Here is a 22711-nt window from a genome sequence, read left to right as displayed (position 1 = left end):
GAAACAATGCATCACACACCTCACAGCTATTACTGATAATGTTAATGGAGAATTTTGAAATCGTTAATGTTATGCTGCTGTGAAAATCATAATGCTAATGAAACAAAACAAATAATAAATGTGATGGAAAGACCAAAAGCATTTATGCTTTTCAGATCTTCAGTGTTCTGAGGCTGACAGGTGTACCCCTATACTTGGGGATAGTGCAGAGGGGTATGTGAAAAAAATATACATTTAGAAATAAATCATAAAAATCAATACATCATGATAATAGATTTTTATATGGTAATTAGAGCTACAACAAGATGGATAAATAAAAGTCATATATTTAAAACACATTTCAATTTATTACTTATTTATTGAGGATCCAGAATCAGGAGCGGTGTCTGCATGCGAAAAAGGTTGCAATAAAATGGACATGTGACTTCTTAAAAGAGCACAACCCCCCTCAACAGAAGAAGAACATGCTAAAAAAAGAAAAACAAACAAACCAGAGCCTTAAAAATAGGGCCAGTTTTGTGATGAATACATAGGGATGGGATTAACATTTACTTCACATAACCTTCCCAGCACTGTGCTTTTTTCACTGAGCTGTTAGCTAATAGTACAATAAAGCCAGCTCTTCTTCATCTCCGGACTAAACACCCAAATCAGGTCAGGAATTCTCTCTCGAGTTCTTCAGAATTTTTTTCATGAATTTACATCATGCCAAGAAAACAGGAAAAAACACAAATGCATCAGCAAAAGCACTCGAAGCATTGTATGCTGTGTCTTTACTTTTGGTAAAAAGCCATTTAGCCTGATTTACAGTTTTGCCTAATATTTAAGAGATTTACATAGTTGCGTAAAACTATACATAAATGTTTATATAAGCAATAAACCTGCTCTGGGGCATCAGATATAATAACTCTCTCAATCTCATTTCAATGTATTTTAAAACAAAATGATGTTGTCTGGTCAAGGGGGCTTGATAAAAAATCATAAAAAGGGGTACTAAGTTTAAGAACCACTGCTGTAGACCACCATTGTACGAACATCATCAGATCCTGTGAGAGACACAGAAATAAACAGAAGAGACAGAAATAAAGCGTAAGTAACACAGTTTTGACATCTGTATTTACAGGTGTGAGTCTTGAATTGTCCTGTTCACACACCAGCTTCATGCTGAACAGTTCATGATCAGGTAACAGAGCTCAGGCACCGGCCTATGACAGCATGACCAGTGATGGGGAAAGTTACTTTTAAAAGTAATGCATTACAATATTAAGTTACTCCCCCAAAAAGTAATTCCATTACTTAGTTACTTTTCATGGAAAGTAATACTTGCGTTACTTTTGCGTTACTGAGGCTTGATCAGGCCTTGCAGGTGTTTTTTGTGACTGAGAAGTTCTGCATTCAGAAATGCCATTTTCCATCACAAAAATGTAATTATGTTGTTATTGTGTCCCAATTCAAAATGATCACACAGTTTGAGTTCTGATTCGTTTTTTCACCAAGATACAATCTGCCCTGATCATTGGCTGTTTTTAACAATTGTCTGATGTCCGACAGATGGGAAAATGCTTTTATCTGCTGATACAGATTATAGGCAGATATATTGGTGCATCATATTCAGTACTCTGAAACAAAGTTAACAACTGCTGCTGTGTGAACATGTCATGTGGTTAGTAATATATGACTTGCAATCTTTAGTTAAGGTGAATTAAGTAAGTAATATATGAGTGTCTGTTTTGAAGAGGTGTCATGAGATTTTACCTGAATCTTTAGAAGAGTTTTCTGTCACTAAGCATTAATGGAGACATTTCTCAGTGCCTGTGTGGAGATGACCAATTACAATTTAAGCAGTAAAAAGTGCTACATACATCACAGTGAATGTGGTCATAATGTACCTGATTGTTTCTTTATCTACCCCTGCTGGGAGATAACATAACTACACTCTCTATTAGCAAAAACCATCTTTCTCCATTAAAGCTCGTTTAAAAGAATAAATTATTTCTCTGTTATTATCCAGCCTGATCTCACTGTTAATACATAGTATGTAAGTGATAATGTAGAGGCAGCTGGTAGTTATCGGGAAATAAGCCCCGACAGTGTGATCAGGACCCGACGCGAAGCGGAGGGTCTTGTATCACACTGAAGGGGCTTATTTCCCGATAACTCCTGGTTGCCTTTACATTATCCCGCTTATTACACGGCTACTTGCCACATAAGAAAAAAAACTGGACATGAATATGAATTTGAAACATTTTATTGGCATATTTGTTTTAAATTAACATTTTTATCCTTCCGCGAAACTTTGGACAGATGCATAAAGTTATCGTAATACCTTATTAAGATCCTCTGCTTCATACTTGTCTGTCTCCATTTTTTTCTCTTTTAGCCAGTCTTTGAGAAGTTTTAATGCCCATTCTGTATTTTATGTGTGTTGGCTTCGTAGCTGTCATGCTCTATTTTGTCAAGTTCAGTCTCAGTAAGCTCTCTGTGTCTTGTCGTTGTTCGTTCTTCTATCCACTGTTTAAATGTTTTGTTTTTTCCGTACATATTAATGTCAAAATTGTCCATTCTTAATTGTGGCTGTCCAGTGTTTGTCACAAGATGGCGCCAAACAGTAATCTTTATTGATCTTTATTGGCGCGGAGCGATTTTAAATCGTACAAGTAGTACTGGCTATGCGTTATTATTACTTTGGAGCGATTATTGTTTGAAAAGAACGAACCTGCAAATGTCTCAACTGACCAATCAGAATCAAGCATTCCAGAGAGCCGTGTAATTAGGGATGGGAATTGATAAGAATTTAACGATTCCGATTCCATTATCGATGTTGCTTATCGATCCGATTCCTTATCAATTCTCTTATCGATTCTCATTGGGTGAGGGAATAAGCACAAATGTGTATGTTTGTATTAACTCGCTTTGATATCTGTTCACAAGACACAGAACAGAGTATACACACATTATTAACCTCAGAACAAACTTAAAAGTAGGTGAGCTACTTCTTAAAGTAAAGTCCAGGGACCTATAGCCTAGGGCAGTGTTTCTCAACCAGTAATAATGTGATAGGACTAGGAATTAATTAAACAGAACTAGACTGACATAAAACATGCAACTTTTGGTCATGCATGCATTTGTTATTTTCTTTTGAAAAGACATGTTGCTGGACAAAATACAACAAATACAGCAAATTAACCTACCGAAAAGTAGAGGCATCTACTGTGGCAAATGGATGCAAATACCTCATTTTTCACTGCTCGGCAGAGGTGGACACTACTTGAGTATTTTAGTTGCGTTTTCCAAGCATCTGTGCTTTATCAGAGTGTTGTCTTGGAAAATATTTACTTTACTAAAAAATTTCACTACATTTTAAAGCATAGAATCATACTGTGTATTCCTTTTATATTCCATATTAAAATTGATTTAATACATAATTACATAAAAATGTGTTCTTTTACTTTTCTTGAGTAAAAGTACAAAACATTACTAGATGTTTAATGTACTTAAATATTAAATAAACCAAAAACTTGAAATTATGAAATGCAGTGGATTTAAAATGCTGATAATATGCTTTGGAATGTATGTTTAAAAAAAAACACTGATAAAATACAAATACTTGAAAATGTACTTTTAAGTAGAAATATTTAAGTAGTGTCCGCCTCTACTGCTCGGTGAAATTTGTTTATCCTCTCCTCTGTCATTTTATTCCTCCCTGCCTCTAGCTAACTTTACTCCGTTTACAGAGGTGCACGAGAGATACTTTCTGCAGCCTCTGAGCCAGTGTGAGAGCCAGTCAGACTCTGGCCGTCATCAATTTGATGGACAATGACAACGGAGATCCGTATAGTAAAAGTTTACACAATGAAATGGTGCTCATATTAACATTTACACATTACCTTCGGCATTAATAGCAGATGGCGTCCCGTTAGCTCCGCTAGTGCTTGACTCTCTGGTGTTGTTGTGTAATAGTGTATCAAACGCGACAGTCCTGCAACCTCCTGCAACGCGACAATATTGTCGTATTTTCGCGTCAAATATAAGTTATTGATTCAACTGTTTCAGTGTTTCACGAAGCCCACCACTAATTATAACCAAAATTTGGATCGTTCTGCCTCGATGCAATGTTTGCTGCGTTCTAAACCAAAACAACACAGCGTGTGTGTGACGTCATGACACATTTGCAACGAACGAGCAGAACCGATAAGCGGAATCGTTAAGCAGACATGCAGACATACGTGTAATAATAATACTTAACTTTCAAAAACAAAAGTTAGTTTAAGTACTTTATTGTACGTTTAAATAGATGTTGAAGCATACAATGTAGACGTATTTGCAACATGTTATTGTAGCATTTAGAAGTTTTTAACAAAAACAAATCTTTCATACCATAAAGATTGCAGTATAATTTCACTTTAATCATTTCATCATTTATGTTTCCACCCTAACTCTACCCCAAACCCTTTTTATAAAAAATAAACCTAACAACAGAAATTTGTTGGCAAATGTTAGTAACAATAGTAACAATATAGCATTTATTTTTGAGTAGCTGCTATGGGAAAATTCCTGTTTACTCCGCAATTGAAGCCTATTGGTTAACATCTGTAAAAATTATAGACAAATGCCGTTTGAGCCCGCAGAAAGGGGCGGGGACTACACCCTATATAAGTCTGTTCAAATGCCATAGAGTATCTTTTTTGACTGACGCGTAGTCAAAAAACACTCGCTGAATGACGTTTAAGCACATAATGCTCGTTCCTGTTATTTTAGGGAACAAAGATTACCTGAGTAACCTTATCATTCACTTTCAATATGGTTCACTTCGCATTGTGTCAGTAGCTGATGCTATGGGGAACATATCCCATCAGGCCGTGCTTATAACGGACTTATTAGTGCCTTTGCTGGAGAGTAGGCGCTAAATGGGGCACCATAACATGCTAGTGTGATTGTAAAATGAGGCATTGTAGTTTGTGTTTTGATAAAAAATATAAATGTAATCTCGTAATGAAATATAATGACTAATAGACACAGTGTATAACCCGGCTCATATGGGTACTCTGCACAGTTACATGAAAGTCTGTGCGTCCATGACAAAATAAAAGTTTCATTATCATCAAGTGTTATTTTTCTAGTTGTTCACCTCGCTTTCCGAGTCATTGATACACCGTTTGTTGTAATTATTTCCTAGAAGCACACGAAGGGCACTTTTCCCGTCGTCACCTCAGCGTTAGACCTGCGGCGTACTTACAACAAAGATTCTTATATTATGAAGATTTCAACCTTCCATTAGAAAACCTGCAACAGTGTTTAGCGTGTAGCGGCTCAGCCAGTCAATAATGTGTCACGACTGGGAAACAGGAAGTAGGACGCATACGCAAAGTTCACAATAAATAGATAACATTTAATAATAAATAAGAAACAAAACACGAGGAGTAAAACAAAATGCAGGTAAGTAAAACAGGAACATCCAACACAGGGAACAGACAGGATTGTAATGACAATGATCCGGCAATGAGTGTGACACAAACACTGGTATAAATACACAAAGACTAATGACACACAGGTGGAATGAATGATGTGATAATTAACAAGTGTCCAGGTGATGACAATATAGAACAGACACAAAACATGACACGGATCACCGTGACATAATGATGATCAATGTTGCAGGCGTTCAGAGTGTAATATCAGTCATTTACAGTTTACATTTTAGTTTCTTGCCAGAATTTAAGATTATATTTTAATCTGTTCATTAAAAGCGGCTTCTGGTCTCCTTCCCTCTGTATAGCTAGTGATGGGAGAAAGCTTTTTGAAACTTCGAATCAATTGAACCAATTGCTTCGCAAATTGATTCAGTTTTTCGAAGCAGTTCGAAACACCACACACGCTGGCGACCCCTGCTGGTCAAAATAATGTAAAAGCAGATCATGTCCAAACATTTTACACTTTTTTAAGCTAAATATTAGCAATATTTTATTAAAATGTGTTTAAAAAAATTATTTAACTTAATTAAGTTATAATTAAAAGTGTATTATGTGTTTTTAGTTTTATTAAGGGCAATCAGATCATTAAAACTAACTACCCTTTTAATTCTGCACATTTTTGTCATTAAATCTGTCTATAAACAAAAAGTAGACAAAATGGTAGTGTTATTAGTCAGAAGGATAAATGTTTTATGAACTTGCATAATAAAACTGACCCGAGTTCACCTAAACATATTAGACACACTGGTCATGTGATCAACATCGGATTTTCGAAACGTTTCGAAACAGTTATGACGTAATGAAGCCTCGTTTGCTAAAATCACGTGACTTGGGCAAGTTTGAAACAAGCTCCGAAACACTGATTCGAAACAAAAGATTCGTAATTGTTTCGAAGCCTCATGAAGCAGTGCTTCGAAAACGACCATCACTATGTATAGCAGCTTTGTTATGCTTATCTTGCAGGCTTCCCTGAAGAGGGTCTTTGCTTTCAGTATCCTAAACGTATTAGCATTTTCTGTATCGGACCCTATCAGATCCACTGCGGATGCCATTTCATTGCGTTAGCAGCCAGCCTTGTGTCGCATGATGTTAAAAAGCACAGATGTGTGTTTGGCATTGAGCATCATTGTGATCATGGCTAGTTTAACTTCTGCGTGCTTGTTTCATTTTTTTGACTGGCTGTATGTGCTTTGTGCTGCACACACGTGCCTGCTTTTTCGACAATCGTTAAGTTTTATAGATTTAATTCTTATCGACACTTAATCGAAGTTCGATTACGGTACAACCACACTTTACATAAAAATACACACGTAAATGTTTTATTTTTCCATTACTTGAACATGGATCTTAAGTCACATACAATCAAACTTATAAGATTTACTTACAGTAAAAATGGCACAGACAGATGACTCCAAAAAGTACAATGATGACAGAAATCACCCCTGCTATCAGCACAGTGCCTGTATCAAAGAAAATCCAATGCTTTAAGTCATGTTTATATTATAATGATGTACTTAATATCTGTGCTCTTACTCACCTAATGAAGGGTTTGTTGCTTTTATAACTGCAGCAAACGTTGTTGTTTTACCTGTACAGTATGTTGTTGTTTCACCTGTACGGTATGATGTTGTTGTTTCACCTGTGCGGTATGTTGATGTTTCACCTGTACGGTATGTTGTTGTTGTTTCACCTGTACGGTATGTTGTTGTTTCACCTGTGCGGTATGTTGATGTTTTACCTGTACGGTATGTTGTTGTTTCACCTGTATGGTGTGTTGTTGTTTCACCTGTGCGGTATGTTGATGTTTACCCTGTAGGGTTTGTTGTTGTTTCACCTGTGCGGTATGTTGTTGTTGTTTCACCTGTACGGTATGTTGTTGTTTCACCTGTACGGTGTGTTGTTTTTTCACCTGTACGGTATTTTGTAGTTTCACTTGTACCATATGTTGTGGTTCCAACTTTCTGATATGTTGTAATTGTAGATGTGGGCACTACAGCTACTGCTGTTATAATAATATAAGAGAAACATTTCAGAGATTAAGTAACCATGGACCAATAAAACTACACACTGAGCTATGACGAATATAATTTCTATTAATGACATGTACATGTTTTTATTAAAAGTTACTCGCATATTTTTGTGTCCATTTCTACATCTGCATTTGTGAGTTTAAGTTTTGCATTGATTTCTCAATTTCACAAGTGTGATTCAAAATAAAAGAGTCGGATTTGGAGTCTCTGAAATTTTTTTAATTTGTGGCACATTAGTGTAAACATCTCATATTGTAAAAATATAAAATAAACTTTTACAGTGAATGTTTATGTTGCAATATCAATTTATATTGGGTTAGGCTAAACCTAACCCACTGGTCGAGATGTTTTTCTAGTATAAATTACCATTTTGATGCTTTGATGATGAAAATGCACATTTGCTAGCTAACGTTATGTCTTGGTTTGTAGCTAAAATGTAACCTAACAGCTGCTTGAAGGTTTTAGACATCTACATTACGTCTTCAGCTGATAACAACATTGTACAATTTGAGAATTGTATGATAATAATATTTATCTCAAGACATTTACAATAACTTACCCTGAACTGTTACTGGATCTGAATGTGGAGATGGCATGATATCTTCTTGTGATTTAAACACAGTGTAGTAGCAGGTTATGATGACAGATGACCTCTGACCTCCTGACCATTCAATGATGTCAGATCCAGTGAGTGATAGTTGACATGATCTGCTCTGTTTATTTTCTCTTCCATCTATTGTGAAGTAACACTCGTCCATCTTCTGATTCTCACTGTTACTACAGTTCAGCTGTACTGTGTCTCTGTCCATGATAACTGAAGAAGACACTGACAACATTGCCTGAGGAAAACCTACAAAAATAAATTCAAAAATACATTTAATAATTGTATGTATCCTACAAATTCTTTATTTACATATATTGATATTACTGTATTGATTTAAGCAGGAGTAACATCCGAACTGTGACACAAAGTAAAACCCAAAATTAAAAGCTTAATTTGACCAAACAAAACCCAAAAACAAGATAAAACATAAAAGTGATGAAAGTGATGAAAATAACCTTATAATTCAAAGTGTTGGGGTATAAGTTCTTACTGTTATATTATTTTCTAGGCCTTGTTACACTTTACATCAAATCAAATATTGATGAGTTGAGCAAACACTCCTCATCTCTGGTAAATTACAGCATATTAGCAATATCTGCTGATCTTTGTGTTATCTGACACTTTCAGATATCTGAAGTATCAACAGTTTACCTAATATATAAATGTAAAAAGTAATTTTATAAATAACAGGAATACCACAAGTCTTTATTTTAACCATCATCCTTAGCATTTTCTAGAACACTCATAGCAATGAGACCTCACCTCTGACAGTGTAAACATCACTGCGTGGTGATCTGAGATTCATCTCATTCTCAGGATCTGTTTTGACTGAATAATCACAACTCAGCTGTCGACTGTTCACTGTTTGAGTTTGTTTGAATATTTCACTCAGACTCATATAAAACATACAGAGATGTTCTTTAGTCTGTGTACGTCTCAGAGAACTTCTGCGTGTCAGAGGTCCATACTCAGTGTAGAGATTACAGATGAATTCAGCATTGACTGTCAGTGGTATTTCACATGATATAGTGAGCTGGTCGCTGCTGTCATAAACACTGATGGAGGGTTTCTGAAGAGTATCTTTATGAAGTTTGTAAAACACATCAAGAAAAATGAATGAATATCAGTTTATTAAAAAACAAAAAGACATCAATAAAATATCTCACCTAGTATTGTCAGTGTGACAGGAGGAGAGTGAGGTGATGGTTTATTAACCCCATTCTCATCTATTGTGTAAAAACATCTAATGTTGAGTGATACAGGTGATTTTTCACGCGTCCATAAGAGAAGTTCAGTTCCAGTAAGATAGAGCTGACATGATTGACTGAGTTTTGTATTTTCCTCTTTGTTTAAATAGAAATGACACTGACTCACTTTAACATCAGCTGGACTCTCACAGATCAGATGTACTGAGTTTGACTCTCTTATGACATCAGGAGACACTTTTAGATTAGGAACTTCTACAAAAAAACAGATCATAATTAGATAATTAGTGTATTTTGTTTCGCTCCCTGCTTTGCTTTTTCTGACGATATTCCACATCTAGCGTGTTCCAGTTTTTTTGTGTTTGCTTTGTCCTTTTTCGATTTGTTCTTAGTTATTTGTGATAACGACTATCTGTGTGCATCTCTGTGTAACTCGTCCATGAGTGTACACCTGTTTACAGAAGGACGAGTAAACACCTGTATCTTACTTAGTGCTGCCACTAACGACTAATTTTCTAACGACTAATCTTTCGACTAATTTTTCGAATAGTCGACTATTCTAAACGACTAATTAAAAAAACTCAAGTGTTTGTTATTTTATTGTGTCCATTTTATTTTGAACCCACCGGTGTCATAAACAATATGAATAACTTAAATGTTACCAAATAAAAAATTACAATGTAAACAATATAAATAATAATAAAAACGTCCAGTGCAAAGTAGATGCTTAACAGAAATATGAAATGTTTCACTTCTACTCTTTGATCTTATATTGCATTTTAACACAACTGAATGCTATTTTACATATTATCTGTTCTGTTGTAGCCTATAAAATAGTGACTAAACATGACCCATCACCTCGTTTTTTATCCAACCAGCTGTTCCTTTAACTGCTGCTAAAATCCTGATTTAGATATGCAAAAATCACCATACATTTACATTGTAGCTTTACTGCTGTTGCTCTTCTCATAATTGTTGTTGTGTTTTGAGCCATTTCTTGATTTTAAATGCGAGTGATATAGCGCAGACAATTCGGTGCAAATTCAGAAATATAAGAGAATACACTGTTGTTGTTACATAGACTACAGAACACGCATACAGCATCATAGGGAGGGAGAAAGCTCGCAAACAGACTCACACTACTGCTAATCTTTCTTCAAGTCATGTTAACTCGATCAGTCGTCTTTGTCAGAGACATCTGTGAATGTTGACGTTTACGCAAAAAAGAAAGTACATTAAAAACACCGCCACCTTTTCACTGTCACGTAAGAGAGAGGCGCGCGCGGTCGAGGCACTGCAAGCAACATGAGTGATAGAGAGAGAGAGAGAGAGACGCGCTGAACACTCGCAACAATGAATTGAGCCGTTTAAAATAGTAAAATAAAAATGTAAATGGGAATCATGAAAAATCTATTTGTTGCGTCCAGTGTTGATTCCGTGGCGGAATCACGAGCAAACACTGATAGCCTTAACATCCAAAGACAGAGTCATTGTACTTCTCAAAAGAGTTAATAAAACAGTACTGACTAGCTCGCCGTTTCATTAATAATCATATAACAGTTACTTACGTTGTCCTATTCTCTGTGGGTGTATCGTCAATAACTCCCGAGTGTTTTCGTTTGAGATGCTCGTGCATTGTCGTTGTGCTCCCGTGATAAGCCAGCGACGTTTGGCACGGTGTAACAGACCACTCTTTTATCACAACTTGGCTTAAAATACTTTCATACTTCGGAAGCTTTCCGACTCATAATTCCATAGACTCACCTGCCACCGCCAATTTTTCAAAATTAAAGCAGTGAAGGCAGGGGGAGAGGGAAGAAAGATGATAGCGTAGCAGATTAACCAGCAGGGCGCGCACAGCGCACAGACTGGTGTGGAGGTGAATTACATTGAGCCATTTGAGACATGAGACAGAATTACAGTGGGCCGTTTGAGACGGAAAAAAATAAATATGCGACTCCTCGACTAAAAAAATTGCCGTCGACAAATTTTCATCGTCGATTACGTCGACTACGTCGACTATTCGCGGCAGCACTAATCTTACTCATTATTGTTTTCTAATTACGTTCTGCTTTTCGTGTAAATGCTGGAGGCTGAACGAGTGCAGACTTTTAAAACGAACAGTTTATCCTTGTGAATAGAGTAATCTATACATCATGTGGGCATATTGATTAGTAAATGATCTCGGAAAAAGGTGCAGGTGTAAGCGTTTATTATTTTCTTAGTATTTCTCTGTTAAAGGAGCGACTGCCATTTTTGTTACTGTTTAAGGGCGCAGTCACACCAAAAGCGCTTTAAACGCTTGCAAACGCAAGGCGCGACGCACTGCCTTTTTTAAAAAAAGAGCAGTGCGGCGCGGCTTTTCATGTTGCTAAGCAACCACCGAGTCAGCTGTCTTGTCAATCAAATATTGAAGCGGGAGCGCTCTTTTGCTGTTAACTGTCATATTAGCAGAAACTTTAAAAAGAGGACGCTTGCTCTGACCTTGTTTGAGGGTGAGAGATGCACAAACACACAGGAGAGAGTGAGCGAGTGGAGTCCGGTTCTTCAAAGCAACTGTAAACTTCACTGACCACAACGTAAGGCCCGCCTCTCCCCTCATTCGATTGGACAATGGAAGACGCGAATGACGTCAGGCGCTTTCTCCGCTCTCAGCGCTCCTTCAAAAACGCGTGCGCGACAGGCGGCAGAAAACCGCAAGGCGCTCGGCGCGCATAAACAGCGCGCAAACGCGCCCTGCCCATAGAATATCATTCAAAAAAGGCGCCTGCAACTGCCATAAACGCTTTTGGTGTGACTGCAGCCTAAGGGAGTTTCTTTTCTACATCTTACTTTTGGTAGTTAGTTTAGTTTTGGGGGTATTAGTTATTTGGGGTTCTGGTTTGATTTCTTTTATTTGGCGTCACTCATCTTTTTCCCCTTTTCCCGTCAGGTTTATTTGGAGCATGTGTGTGCAGTTAATAAACATAGTTTTTCTTCTACTTTACCCATTCTCTCTGGTTGTGTTGTTACAGTGGTAACAAATATCTCCTTAAAATTTTGCGATTAAGCATCCACAATAAATACATCTAGCATGTAACACTCACATAATAAGGGACTGTACATTTTGTAGCTGAGCCTTTAAAATAAAATTCCAAACACTAAAGATTATTGCTCATATCATTAAGTCTCTTCAGTAATTTATTTAACTTGTTTATTTGTGTGCAAAAGTACACAGAAACGCTATGCCTAATGGACGAGGCTGTCACCCATTTATATATAGATTTTTGGTTTTGGGATATTAGGAGGGATGCTTTTTTACTTTAAAAAATTGTCACTAGCACGCACCCAGAATTTCTTCTCTTAGTAGTTTATTTTATCAGACAAAAGTGAATAAATCAAACACTTAATTCATAACAAGCACACAGACACACGGTCTGAAATCTACTTCAACTCCTGAACTCTACATCCTTACCTGCCCTAACAAAAATAATACATAACTGAAATAATACAATAAAAGTTTCCTTCAAACATTCATGACATTTAAAAGCAAATACTCAAAGACAAATAAAAATGGAAATGGCTCCAACATATATGATATTAATATATAAATATTATTTTACAGTGCAAGGGTTATTTTCAAACCAAAGGTTTTTTATGTTAGTTGTAATAACCCAGCATTTTTAAGTGAATATGAACTTTGTAAAATAATTCTGTGTCAGCTGCTTTATAGTCATTGCTTTTACTTTACTAGTTTACCCTGTATCATGACCATCTGATAGTACAGATATTGAAGTGTTTGTTTGCAAATTCCTTGTGATTTGAAAGCAACTTTGGATAAAAATGTAAATGACATGAATAAATATAAATCACTTACTATATGACTGAACCTCCATAAGAAGATGCAGAAGAGTGATGATGAACAACTCCATTATAGCAAGTGTGAGAAAGAGACTCACTTATTCCAGTGTCCGAATTAGGAAGCAGAAGGTCGACCCACAGGAAACCACTTTGTATGTTGTCTTCTCTACTTTAGCATGTAGCCTTGGGTCGGTTAGGAGGTTAATAATAATAAATGCTTATAAAGTCATCTCTTCACTGTTCCAAAGCTGTCAGGTTGATGAGCTGTAGATCACCTCTGTGAGAACATCATTACACCGTAATAAAAGATTTGTTGGTTCAACTTAATGAAGTCATTTGATTGCTTTCTTTTAAAATGTTGAGTTAATTTGACTTAAAAAGTATGAGGTGATGTCTTTATTACAAAATAGTTTAAATGAGATCAATTAAATACAGTATAATCAGAGAAGATGCTGATTTTAAAGAGATAATCTTTAAAAAAAAGGTTTCCATCACTGAACATGAATGGAGAACTTTCTTTGTTCCTGTGTGTAGATGACCACCAATCCCATAATAAACTGTCATGCGAACAAAAACTACAACAAATATCATAGTGCAGACATGATACTGGATCATGCTTGGTCGTTTTTTTAACTTACACTCCCTTGTCCCCTCATTTTTAGAAAAAAAAACATTAACTTTGTAATTTTAATCTCTGCATCTCCCTCATTTTCACTGTTATCTTCTCTGAGCTACACTAAAGATCTCATGGTTTGGTTGGTTAGCATGACTCTGTTAACCTCTACTGGTAGATAACATAACTACACTCTCCAACAGTAAAGACATTTTTCTCCATTGAAGCTCATTCAAAAGTAGCTGTGAATTCTCTGTAAATGTTGTCTTATTTATTCACATAATCAAGGCTCCTAGATCACAGCAGTCAGAAGGTCCAAATATTTTAAACTGTGTTGCATTTTTTGTTGTGTTCTGCTGTGTTTTTGTGCTGCCCTGTGTTGTAACTAGTTTATGTTCACTGTAAGATGCAATAATTTGAAATAATCTTTTTTTATCTTTTTAGTTTGTTATATATGTTGTTATGACACTGTCATAAAGTAGCAAATGTATTTTTTCCTAAACCCATACAAATCTGAATTTTTGCACCTCCTATTAGGACATTAAGTGTTATCTCATAGACAACAATGGCTTTATTCTGGTTTCTGAATATGTTTCTAAGGTAAGATGTATAACATTATTTTGGTTTTGTTAAAAAGACCAAGTTGAGTAAAATCATTCAGCTGTAGCATCAGATAGGACATCAGCTTTAATTGTGTTGTTTCTTACAGACAAATCTGTTCTTTGGAGAAGTGGAAGGAGCCGTCATGATCAAACTTCTTAAAAAGTCAGACACATACAAATACAAGATCTGTTTCACACTGTTCATATTTACAACCAGTAGATGGCATCATAGATTTACATGGATATTTCTGCAGATTAGTGACACTGATTGGACAGCATGTGTCAGTTGCTCCAGTTAATATGTTTTCATATATAGCCTAGTGTTGCATTGCATTGCACATAATGTCCAGATACATTGCATTGCATGTAAGATATTTACAGTATGCATACTGTACTGTATTACTGCCAGATATCTTGATGGTCCTTAAAGGGGTCATATTATGTGATTTTTTTAAAGGTGTAAAATAAATATTTGGTGTCCCCAGAGTGTGTATGTGTAGTTTTAACTCAAAATACCCCACAGATCATTTATTATAGCATGTGTATATTGCCACTTTGTAGGCCTGAGAAAAAGTGTGCCGTTTTTGGGTGTGTCGTTTAAAATGCAAATGAGTGGATGAAATTCAAACACTGTTTGCAATGATGGTGGTTTGTTGTAATTGAAACTCAATTGTGCTGTCAATTATATTCTCTCTCTCTTTCTCTCTCCACTAAATGGAAGTTATGTGGTTGGATAGTGCAGATAAAGGGGGCAGTATTATTGTAATCGCCTTGCTACCTACTCACAAAACGAACACATTTTTCACATGCTTGCAGAAAATGGCTTACCCAAACAAAGTTACTGGGTTGATTTTTTTCATATTTTCTATAGGTCGATAGAAGCACTGTGGACCCAAATATAGCACTTAAACATGGAAAAAGTCAGATTATCATTATATGACCACTTTATAGGCACTGTTTTCTTTCTTTCTTTTGATTTAGAGGGTGAATATAACCTGGACATCTTTAGTATTTTTTGATTTACATTTATGTCACAGGGTGACTTAGGGCGGAACCAAAAATGGAGAGGAGAGGTTCCGCCCGGAGCAAATTTTTTGTTGAAACACAAGTGTACTTCCTGGTTCTCCATGGAGATGAAATCAGGCTTGATTTGCAACAGGTGTGCGAATGAGGCTGCGATTATTGACTGGGCGGGTTTTATGATTACTGCAGGCATAAAAGACGGGCTGATGAAACAGAAGGGAGTCGATTTCGGGCGAGTGAACTTCCGCCTTGGGCAACATGAAAAACACCAGCCTCTGAATAGTCCGCAGGCCCCGCTGATCCAGCGACCGCTAGGAAGCGGGTGGAAAGAGTGCGGGGCGGGTTCGGGCGAAAGGACGGCGTGGATATTTTCAAGAAGGAGTTCGTTGTTGTTCTGACAATCGTTCAGTGGGCCGTTCGCCCTGTTGTTATTGTGTGCTCTGCTTTGCAGTCCGGTCAGCGCAAGAGTCTGCTGAGGAGTTTGAAGACGGCTGGGATTCGTTGATGATTTGCTCTGGTGATATAGATGGAGAAACACTGGTTTGACTCACACTAGTAAACAGAAGACTTTACAGCTGTTGAAAGTAAGAACGGCAGAAGAGGAATAGAGAGACACAGGCTGAGTACATTTTACATTGAAGGCTCTATGAGAAGTAAGCCGTTTGTGTGTGCAGTATTGTCGTGTGCTTGCTGTTGTTAACAGCCGACTGACCGTGAGTAGACCAAGGAAAACGGTGGAAGTGGATTTACAGCATGGTGAAGAGTACAGCATCCGACTGCGGGAACAAACAAAGGAAACAGATCGTCAGTGTTGTGAGTACTCTGTGTATAATCTCTTGCACTATTGTGAACTGCTGTTCCAACGTGTATTTTGAGCCTTAGTGGCGAGGTTGGCCCCACCACGGAGCAAGGCGGTGGGCGAGCCGGGGTCGAGTGTTTCGGAGAGGATTAAAGGACCACTGCAGCGACGCTTGTATTGCCAGCTACCTATTTACTATTCATCGGCCCAAAAGGCAGCCCGACGGAGAGGGGCTGCGAACCTATTTTTATTCACGTAGAAGAGTGAAGAGTGCTGTGGGTGAGTCTGAGACTTTGCTGTGAGATTTACACTTAAATGATTGCTGGATGCTGTGTGGTGTTTCTAGGAGCCCTTTCCATTGAGCTGGCCGTGAGGCAACAAGAGGCCGTGAGGCTGGCAGCCCATTCATTGTTTATGCTGGGGGTGGGGCGCTTGATTTTGAGCTTTTGTGGAGTGCTGTTTGTTTCTTATTTGTTTGCGGCCGCTCGTGAGTAGTGTGAGCCCCAGTATTGAGATTAACCCCTGTGTTACAGCTATAAGCCTACAGTGGGAGAGAGAAGAACCAGAGCCTGTGACCGTGAGAAACTTACCTGTGTGTGGCCGCTTGTGAGTAGTGTGAGCCACAACATATTGAACAAATTGACTGTTTTAGTGTTCTTTCTGCCTCCAGGAGGAAAAGGAGGGCGCCACGGGACCAACAAAACGAGGTGGAAGAGCCTTACCTATTTGCCTTTCCCCCACAGTGTCTTGGGTCTCAGTCACTTGGCCCCCTTGGTCCCCTCCCCCCTTCTCTACGTGTCATAGCCCACCTGGAGGGCAGAACAGAGACCTTTTAGTTTTAGACTTCCCCTTTTCCCATCCCCCTATCCTTTTTAATTAATTTAAATAAAGATTATATTTTATACTTACCTGTTCTTGTGTTGTTTGGTCATTGGGTTGGCTTTGGGACCTCCTTGAGGTGGAAACTAGGAAGGGGCGTGGCTTAATTACAGTAGCGGCCAGCCCCGACCTGTGACATTTACATGAAACCATTGGCAGACATTTTATCTAAAGTGACTTAGGGCTCAGTCACACCAAAAGCGCTTTAAACGCTTACAAACGCAAGGCGCGACGCACTGCCTTTTTTAAAAAAGAGCAGTGCAGCGCGGCTTTTCATATTGCTAAGCAACCACCGAGTCAGCTGTCTTGTCAATCAAATATTGAAGCGTGAGTGCTCTTTTGCTGTTAACTGTCATATTAGCAGACACGCAGGAGAGAGTGAGCGAGTGGAGTCCGGTTCTTCAAAGCAACTGTAAACTTCCCTCGCCACAACGTAAGGCCCGCCTCTCCCCTCATTCGATTGGACAATGGAAGACGCGAATGACGTCAGGCGCTCCTCCGCTCTCAGCACTCCTTCAAAAACGCGTGCGCGGCAGGAGGCAGAAAACCGCAAGGCGCTCGGCGCGCATAACCAGCGCGCAAACGCGCCCTGCCCATAGAATATCATTCAAAAATGGCGCCTGCAACTTCCATAAACGCTTTTGGTGTGACTGAGCCCTTACAGTGCATTGCAAGGTATATATTTTTTATCAGTATGTTCCCTGGGTTCAAACCCATGACTTTTTGTGCTGCTAACACAATACTATACAGAAGCAATTTGACATTTACTCTAAATGATATTTTATTCTGAAAGAAAGTGAAAGTATTTGTTCATTTGTTCAGCACAGAGATTTTAGAGGACGATGATGGTTTCGCGTGACACCGAGCATCCAGCATTTGTGTCTGAATGCACCATCAAAGAGACTCACGGGCAACATTGACTGTGATGGCTGAATACGTTGAGCATGTTTGTGTATGTTTAATGTTTGTGTATGTGGTTATTTATATAAGTGTAATGCATGGTTTATGCTTTATTTTGAATCAGAAATATTTTAAAATGCATTTGTTGTCAGTTGCATCAGTCATTTAGATAAGTTAATCGTAACGGCATTGCACATTGCATTTTATGTGGTCAAGATGCGAATAAATGTTTGTTACTTCCTCTGTGAAAAAGCGCTTTTAAATTTAGCCTGTAGGTTCCTTCTTTTGAGGTCTAGCTGACTGAAGGTAAGGGAGATAAATATATATGTGTGCATGTGAACTACTCTGACCAAAATTATAAACACTTTTGTTTGTGCCCTTACCCCTCGTTCAGACAGCCAGCGACATTATCGCTGTGTGTCGCTTGTCTCTTTCAATGAGGCGTTTCTAAATCTGCTTGTGATAAACAAATGAGTACCATCCACGCCAATAACTGACGAGAGAAGGATGACGTGAACTCCAATGCTTTGTTCTTATTGGTAGTCGCTCCCGAAAGTCGCTCGACATTTGCATAAAGTTAAACTTTTCTTAACTTTCTCGTGTCGCTGGACACGCCCATACGGTCGCCAACGGTCACTGTCGCTCGTGTCGCCGGAAGTCGCCAGGTTTCCATTGAAATGAATGAGATCGCGTCGCTCTGCTACTGCTTGTCGTTGGCTGTCTGAACGAGGGGTTATTTTTCATAAGCTGAACTCAAAGATCTAAGACTTTTTGGGTCTGAAAACCAGTTCAGTTGCTGGATATTGGCAGGACGCTGTCATATACGCCAATCCAGAGCATCCCAAACATGCTCCGTGGGTGACATGTCCGGTGACTATGCTGGCCATGAAAAAATTGGGATGTTTTCAGTTTTTAGGAATTGTGCAGGTCCTTGCAACATGGGGCTGTGCATTATCATGCTGCTACATGAGGTGATGGTCGTGGATGAATGGCACAGCAATGGGCCTCAGGATCTCATCACAGTATCTATGTGCATTCAAAATGCCATGAATAAAATGCACCTGTGTTTGTTGTCCATAACATAATACGCCTGCTGATACCATAACCTCACTTTCACCATTGGCCACTCGATCCACAACGTTGACATCAGCAAACCCACACAACACCATACACGCTGTCTGCCATCTGCATTGTACAGTGAAAACTGGAATTTATCCATGAAGAGAACACCTCTCCAAAGTGCCAGGCACACTCGAATGTAAGCATTTGCCCACTTAAGTCGGTTAAGATGATGAACTGCAGTCAGGTCGAGACCCAGATGAGGATGACAAGTATGCAGATGAGCTTCCCTGAGTTTGTTATGCAAACCGATTGTTGCAGCATCTGTCTGGGTGGATGATCTTGGAGGTTAAGATGCTGGATGTGGAGGTCCTGGGATGGTGTGGTTATATGTGGTCTGCAGTTGTTGGCCGGTTGGATGTACGGCCAAATTCTCTGAGACGCCTTTGGAGCCGGCTTATGGTAAAGAAATTAACATTCAATTCATGGTCAACAGCTTTGGTGGACATTTCTGCAGTCAGCATATCAAATGCACACTTCCTTAAAACCTGCGATATCTGTGGCGTGGCACTGTGTTTTGTGATAAAACAACACATTAGAGGGTGGATGAATCATCTCGGCAAAGAAGAAGTGCTTACTAAAAGTCTTCGATCTTTGAATTCAGTTCACGAAAAACGAGGGCACAAACAAAAGTGTTGCGTTTACAATCTTGGTCAGTGTAATTGAGTATTTTCTTTATCAGTACAGTATGTAATGATTTTAATTTTTAATTGTGTTTAATTTGTATTCTTTACCACTTGATTGTCTGTATGTATCAGCACATATAGACAAAAATAATTCTGACACTCAACCTGAAACTAAACCGCCTCGCTTCTCATTCACACCTTTCTGATTATATCTCTATCTGCTCTGATTGGCCTTCATCATGATCATTGCACATAGAGCCGAGTTTATGTTTATTGAACGTACTGACAGCATTAAATAAAGCTACACATGCTGTTTTTATAAATCAAACCTTAACACTTTCCATTAGGTAATGGATTAGCTAGCATAAAAAATAAGGAAAATATTTTTAAAGCATTCATTAAATGTTAAAATTTAAAGCATTATTTTAAATGTTAGCTAATAAAGATTTATTTATTTGTGTGCATTAGCTAACTATATACATATCTACACAGCAAATTCCCAGCAGTAATCTGTTTATGGTGGTTGTTGAGAATAAATGTGACTGTAGCTCCGCCCATCCAGTTACCATGGAACCTATTGAAATCATTTATATCCTTTTATTATTATCTGGTAAAGCAGATACAAATAACACTTTTGTGTCAGCTTGTGTGCATGAATACAAAACATGGATATTTTAACATGCAAGTATTTCTATAAACATCAGCCTTGACCTTTGAGTCACTGAAGTGTGAGGGACTGAAGTTTCAGAAGGACCGCAGGCGTCCACAGTCCTGCCACCCTAAATGTGTTGTGTTGTACGTTAAACAGTTAAACGGCAAAGGTATTGTTCTCTAATATTGTAAAAACATTCGCCAGTGGTGGCTCGTGACTGCTGATCAGAGAGGCGCTAATTCAAAATAAGTGTTCGAAGTGTCGTGTGTTGATTGTGTTTTCAAAATATGTGTTTGTTGCAGCACGTGAACCATGTGCATCACATGTTTTGTCAAAATAAGTGCCTGCTGCACACGCATCAAAACCGTTTATGATAAAAGAGACACTCACTTTCACAAAATACACACAAGACACTTCCTTAACAGTAAACTCTGATTATACATGAGATTATGCGAGTGTCTGGATAACGGGGGTGTCTCTTTTATCATAAACCAGACGCGTCTGCAGCAGGCACTTATTTTGACAAGACATGTGATGCACATAAGATCACTCGACGTTCAGAACACATATTATGAAAAAAGTAAACACACACATGACGGGCTACATACATGTTGTGACGAGCTTCGCACCGAGCGCCCTCGAAAAAAGAAGTCACCGGACGCCACTGACACGCAGTACTGTCCCAGACAATTCTTGTTGACCCTGAAACATTTTTCTCTTTTCTTTAGGAGAACGCTGTGGAGTGTGGTTCAGCGAATACATTGAATTTTTCATTAGTGGCCATTCTATTCCCTGTAGTGTCCTTTCTTATCAGCAGGTGACCTCTGACCCTGGCCTTGACCATTAGGCTTGTTTTACACCCGAATCAGAAAGCCATGCTTCTGCCAAACATGAAATCTCAGTCCACAGAGATCAAAATCATCTTTGTGATGTCTGAATTACTAAGCATAGATGATATTTATTGCCGTCAAAGACTGTGTTAGAATCTGTTGAGTGTTTTATTCTTACATATGGACAAGTGAATATATCTGGATATATTAGTGGCGCTGCCAGCCATCACAGCTAACCGCAGTCCATGTAGCTGTGTAGCTTTGAGAATTTCATACACAATTTAGTCTTAACCTGTCCTGTGTTAAGCACAGAGGATAACTGAGCAAAAATGTCATTCATGTCGGTATTATTTGCCTGCCTCCCAAATTTAATTTAAGCTCTGAAGATGCATGATGTAAAAAATAGAAATATTTCACATTGCTGTTTGTAAGAATAGTGTACATTGTCATCAAATGATGAGATGTGGGTTCTTCACAAACTTTATAAGTTTTGCCTGCTTAAAGTATTTGGAAAATGACTTTTGACTGATTAATCCCTTTACATCAAAGGAAAGCCATGTTGTGTAAATAAAAACATATGTTCCATCAGTTTTCTTCTGTCATTTAATTCTATAGTGATCTGCAATGCACAATAACATGAGTTGTAATGGCATAAAGGAAAAACAATATGTTAAAAATATTGTTTACTGATATTTTAGAGCAGGGTTTTTTTAAAATGGGAATAATTTGTTAGAAATTATTGTATAAGTATTGTACTGTATTGTATTATTAATAAGAGGACTCTGTAAGGGGATTCTGGGCACAAAAAGTTTAAGAACCCGTTTTATAGCATTAAGGAAATATGTTGTAGTTTTTGTGTATTTAGTACTCATTTAACCAACTAAAATTGAACCAGTATTTATAAACGTAAAGTTTTGTTTTTAAACACGATATAACTACGAATTCACAAGGGGCTGCGCAGACCATTCGGACTATGACATCAGAGTATCGCGAGAATGATTCGAAAGTGTACGGAGAAGTATAGTATCGCGATGGTTTGATGACATGGTTCTCAGCGCCGTGTGAAATTTAATACACCATAGGCTATACGCTTTTACAAGATTAGGGTTGTGTTATTCCCAATGTTATGTTGATTTAAGCTATTGTTGTGTCAGATAATCGTAGTAACAGATCCGGCGGCAGACACAAATTTACGGACGGGCATTTCATTTTTTCAGGGGGGCACAATTTATGAGTTCAACCTCACTCCAATGCATAATATAATTAATTATGAATTAAATGGACAAAAAGCGAGGAACTGACATACCTCTCCATTAACGTAATACAAGGGGGAAGTCGTATTTGACCTACTACTGAAGCAGTCTAAACCATTGACAGTAAAAGAAATGGACACAGCGACCCCATTGGATTCATCGGAGGCAAGTGAAGTCAATTAGAAGCCCGCACTTCCTGGGTGTCGAGCGTACTGCACAGACTCAAACTGAGCTTGATGACGTAGATGTCACGTGAGCAACCTGT

General features: G+C 38.1%; 1 protein-coding gene across 1 annotated transcript in view; it reads left to right on the top strand.

Annotated features, from left to right (window-relative positions):
• cacna2d3 (calcium channel, voltage dependent, alpha2/delta subunit 3) overlaps positions 1-21790 on the top strand; it is a 103788-nt gene extending 81998 nt beyond the window's left edge. Inside the window, exon 38 of the mRNA XM_073876244.1 lies at positions 21092-21790. Coding sequence (XP_073732345.1) covers positions 21092-21184 — 93 coding nt within the window. The 3' untranslated portion in view covers positions 21185-21790. The remainder of the gene's footprint in view (positions 1-21091) is intronic.
• The last annotated feature ends 921 nt before the right edge of the window (positions 21791-22711 follow it).

Source organism: Misgurnus anguillicaudatus, chromosome 14, assembly GCF_027580225.2.
Source record: "Misgurnus anguillicaudatus chromosome 14, ASM2758022v2, whole genome shotgun sequence".
NCBI lineage: Eukaryota > Metazoa > Chordata > Actinopteri > Cypriniformes > Cobitidae > Misgurnus > Misgurnus anguillicaudatus.
Note: the sequence above shows the minus strand (reverse complement) of the source record. Positions and strands in the feature narration are given on the sequence as shown.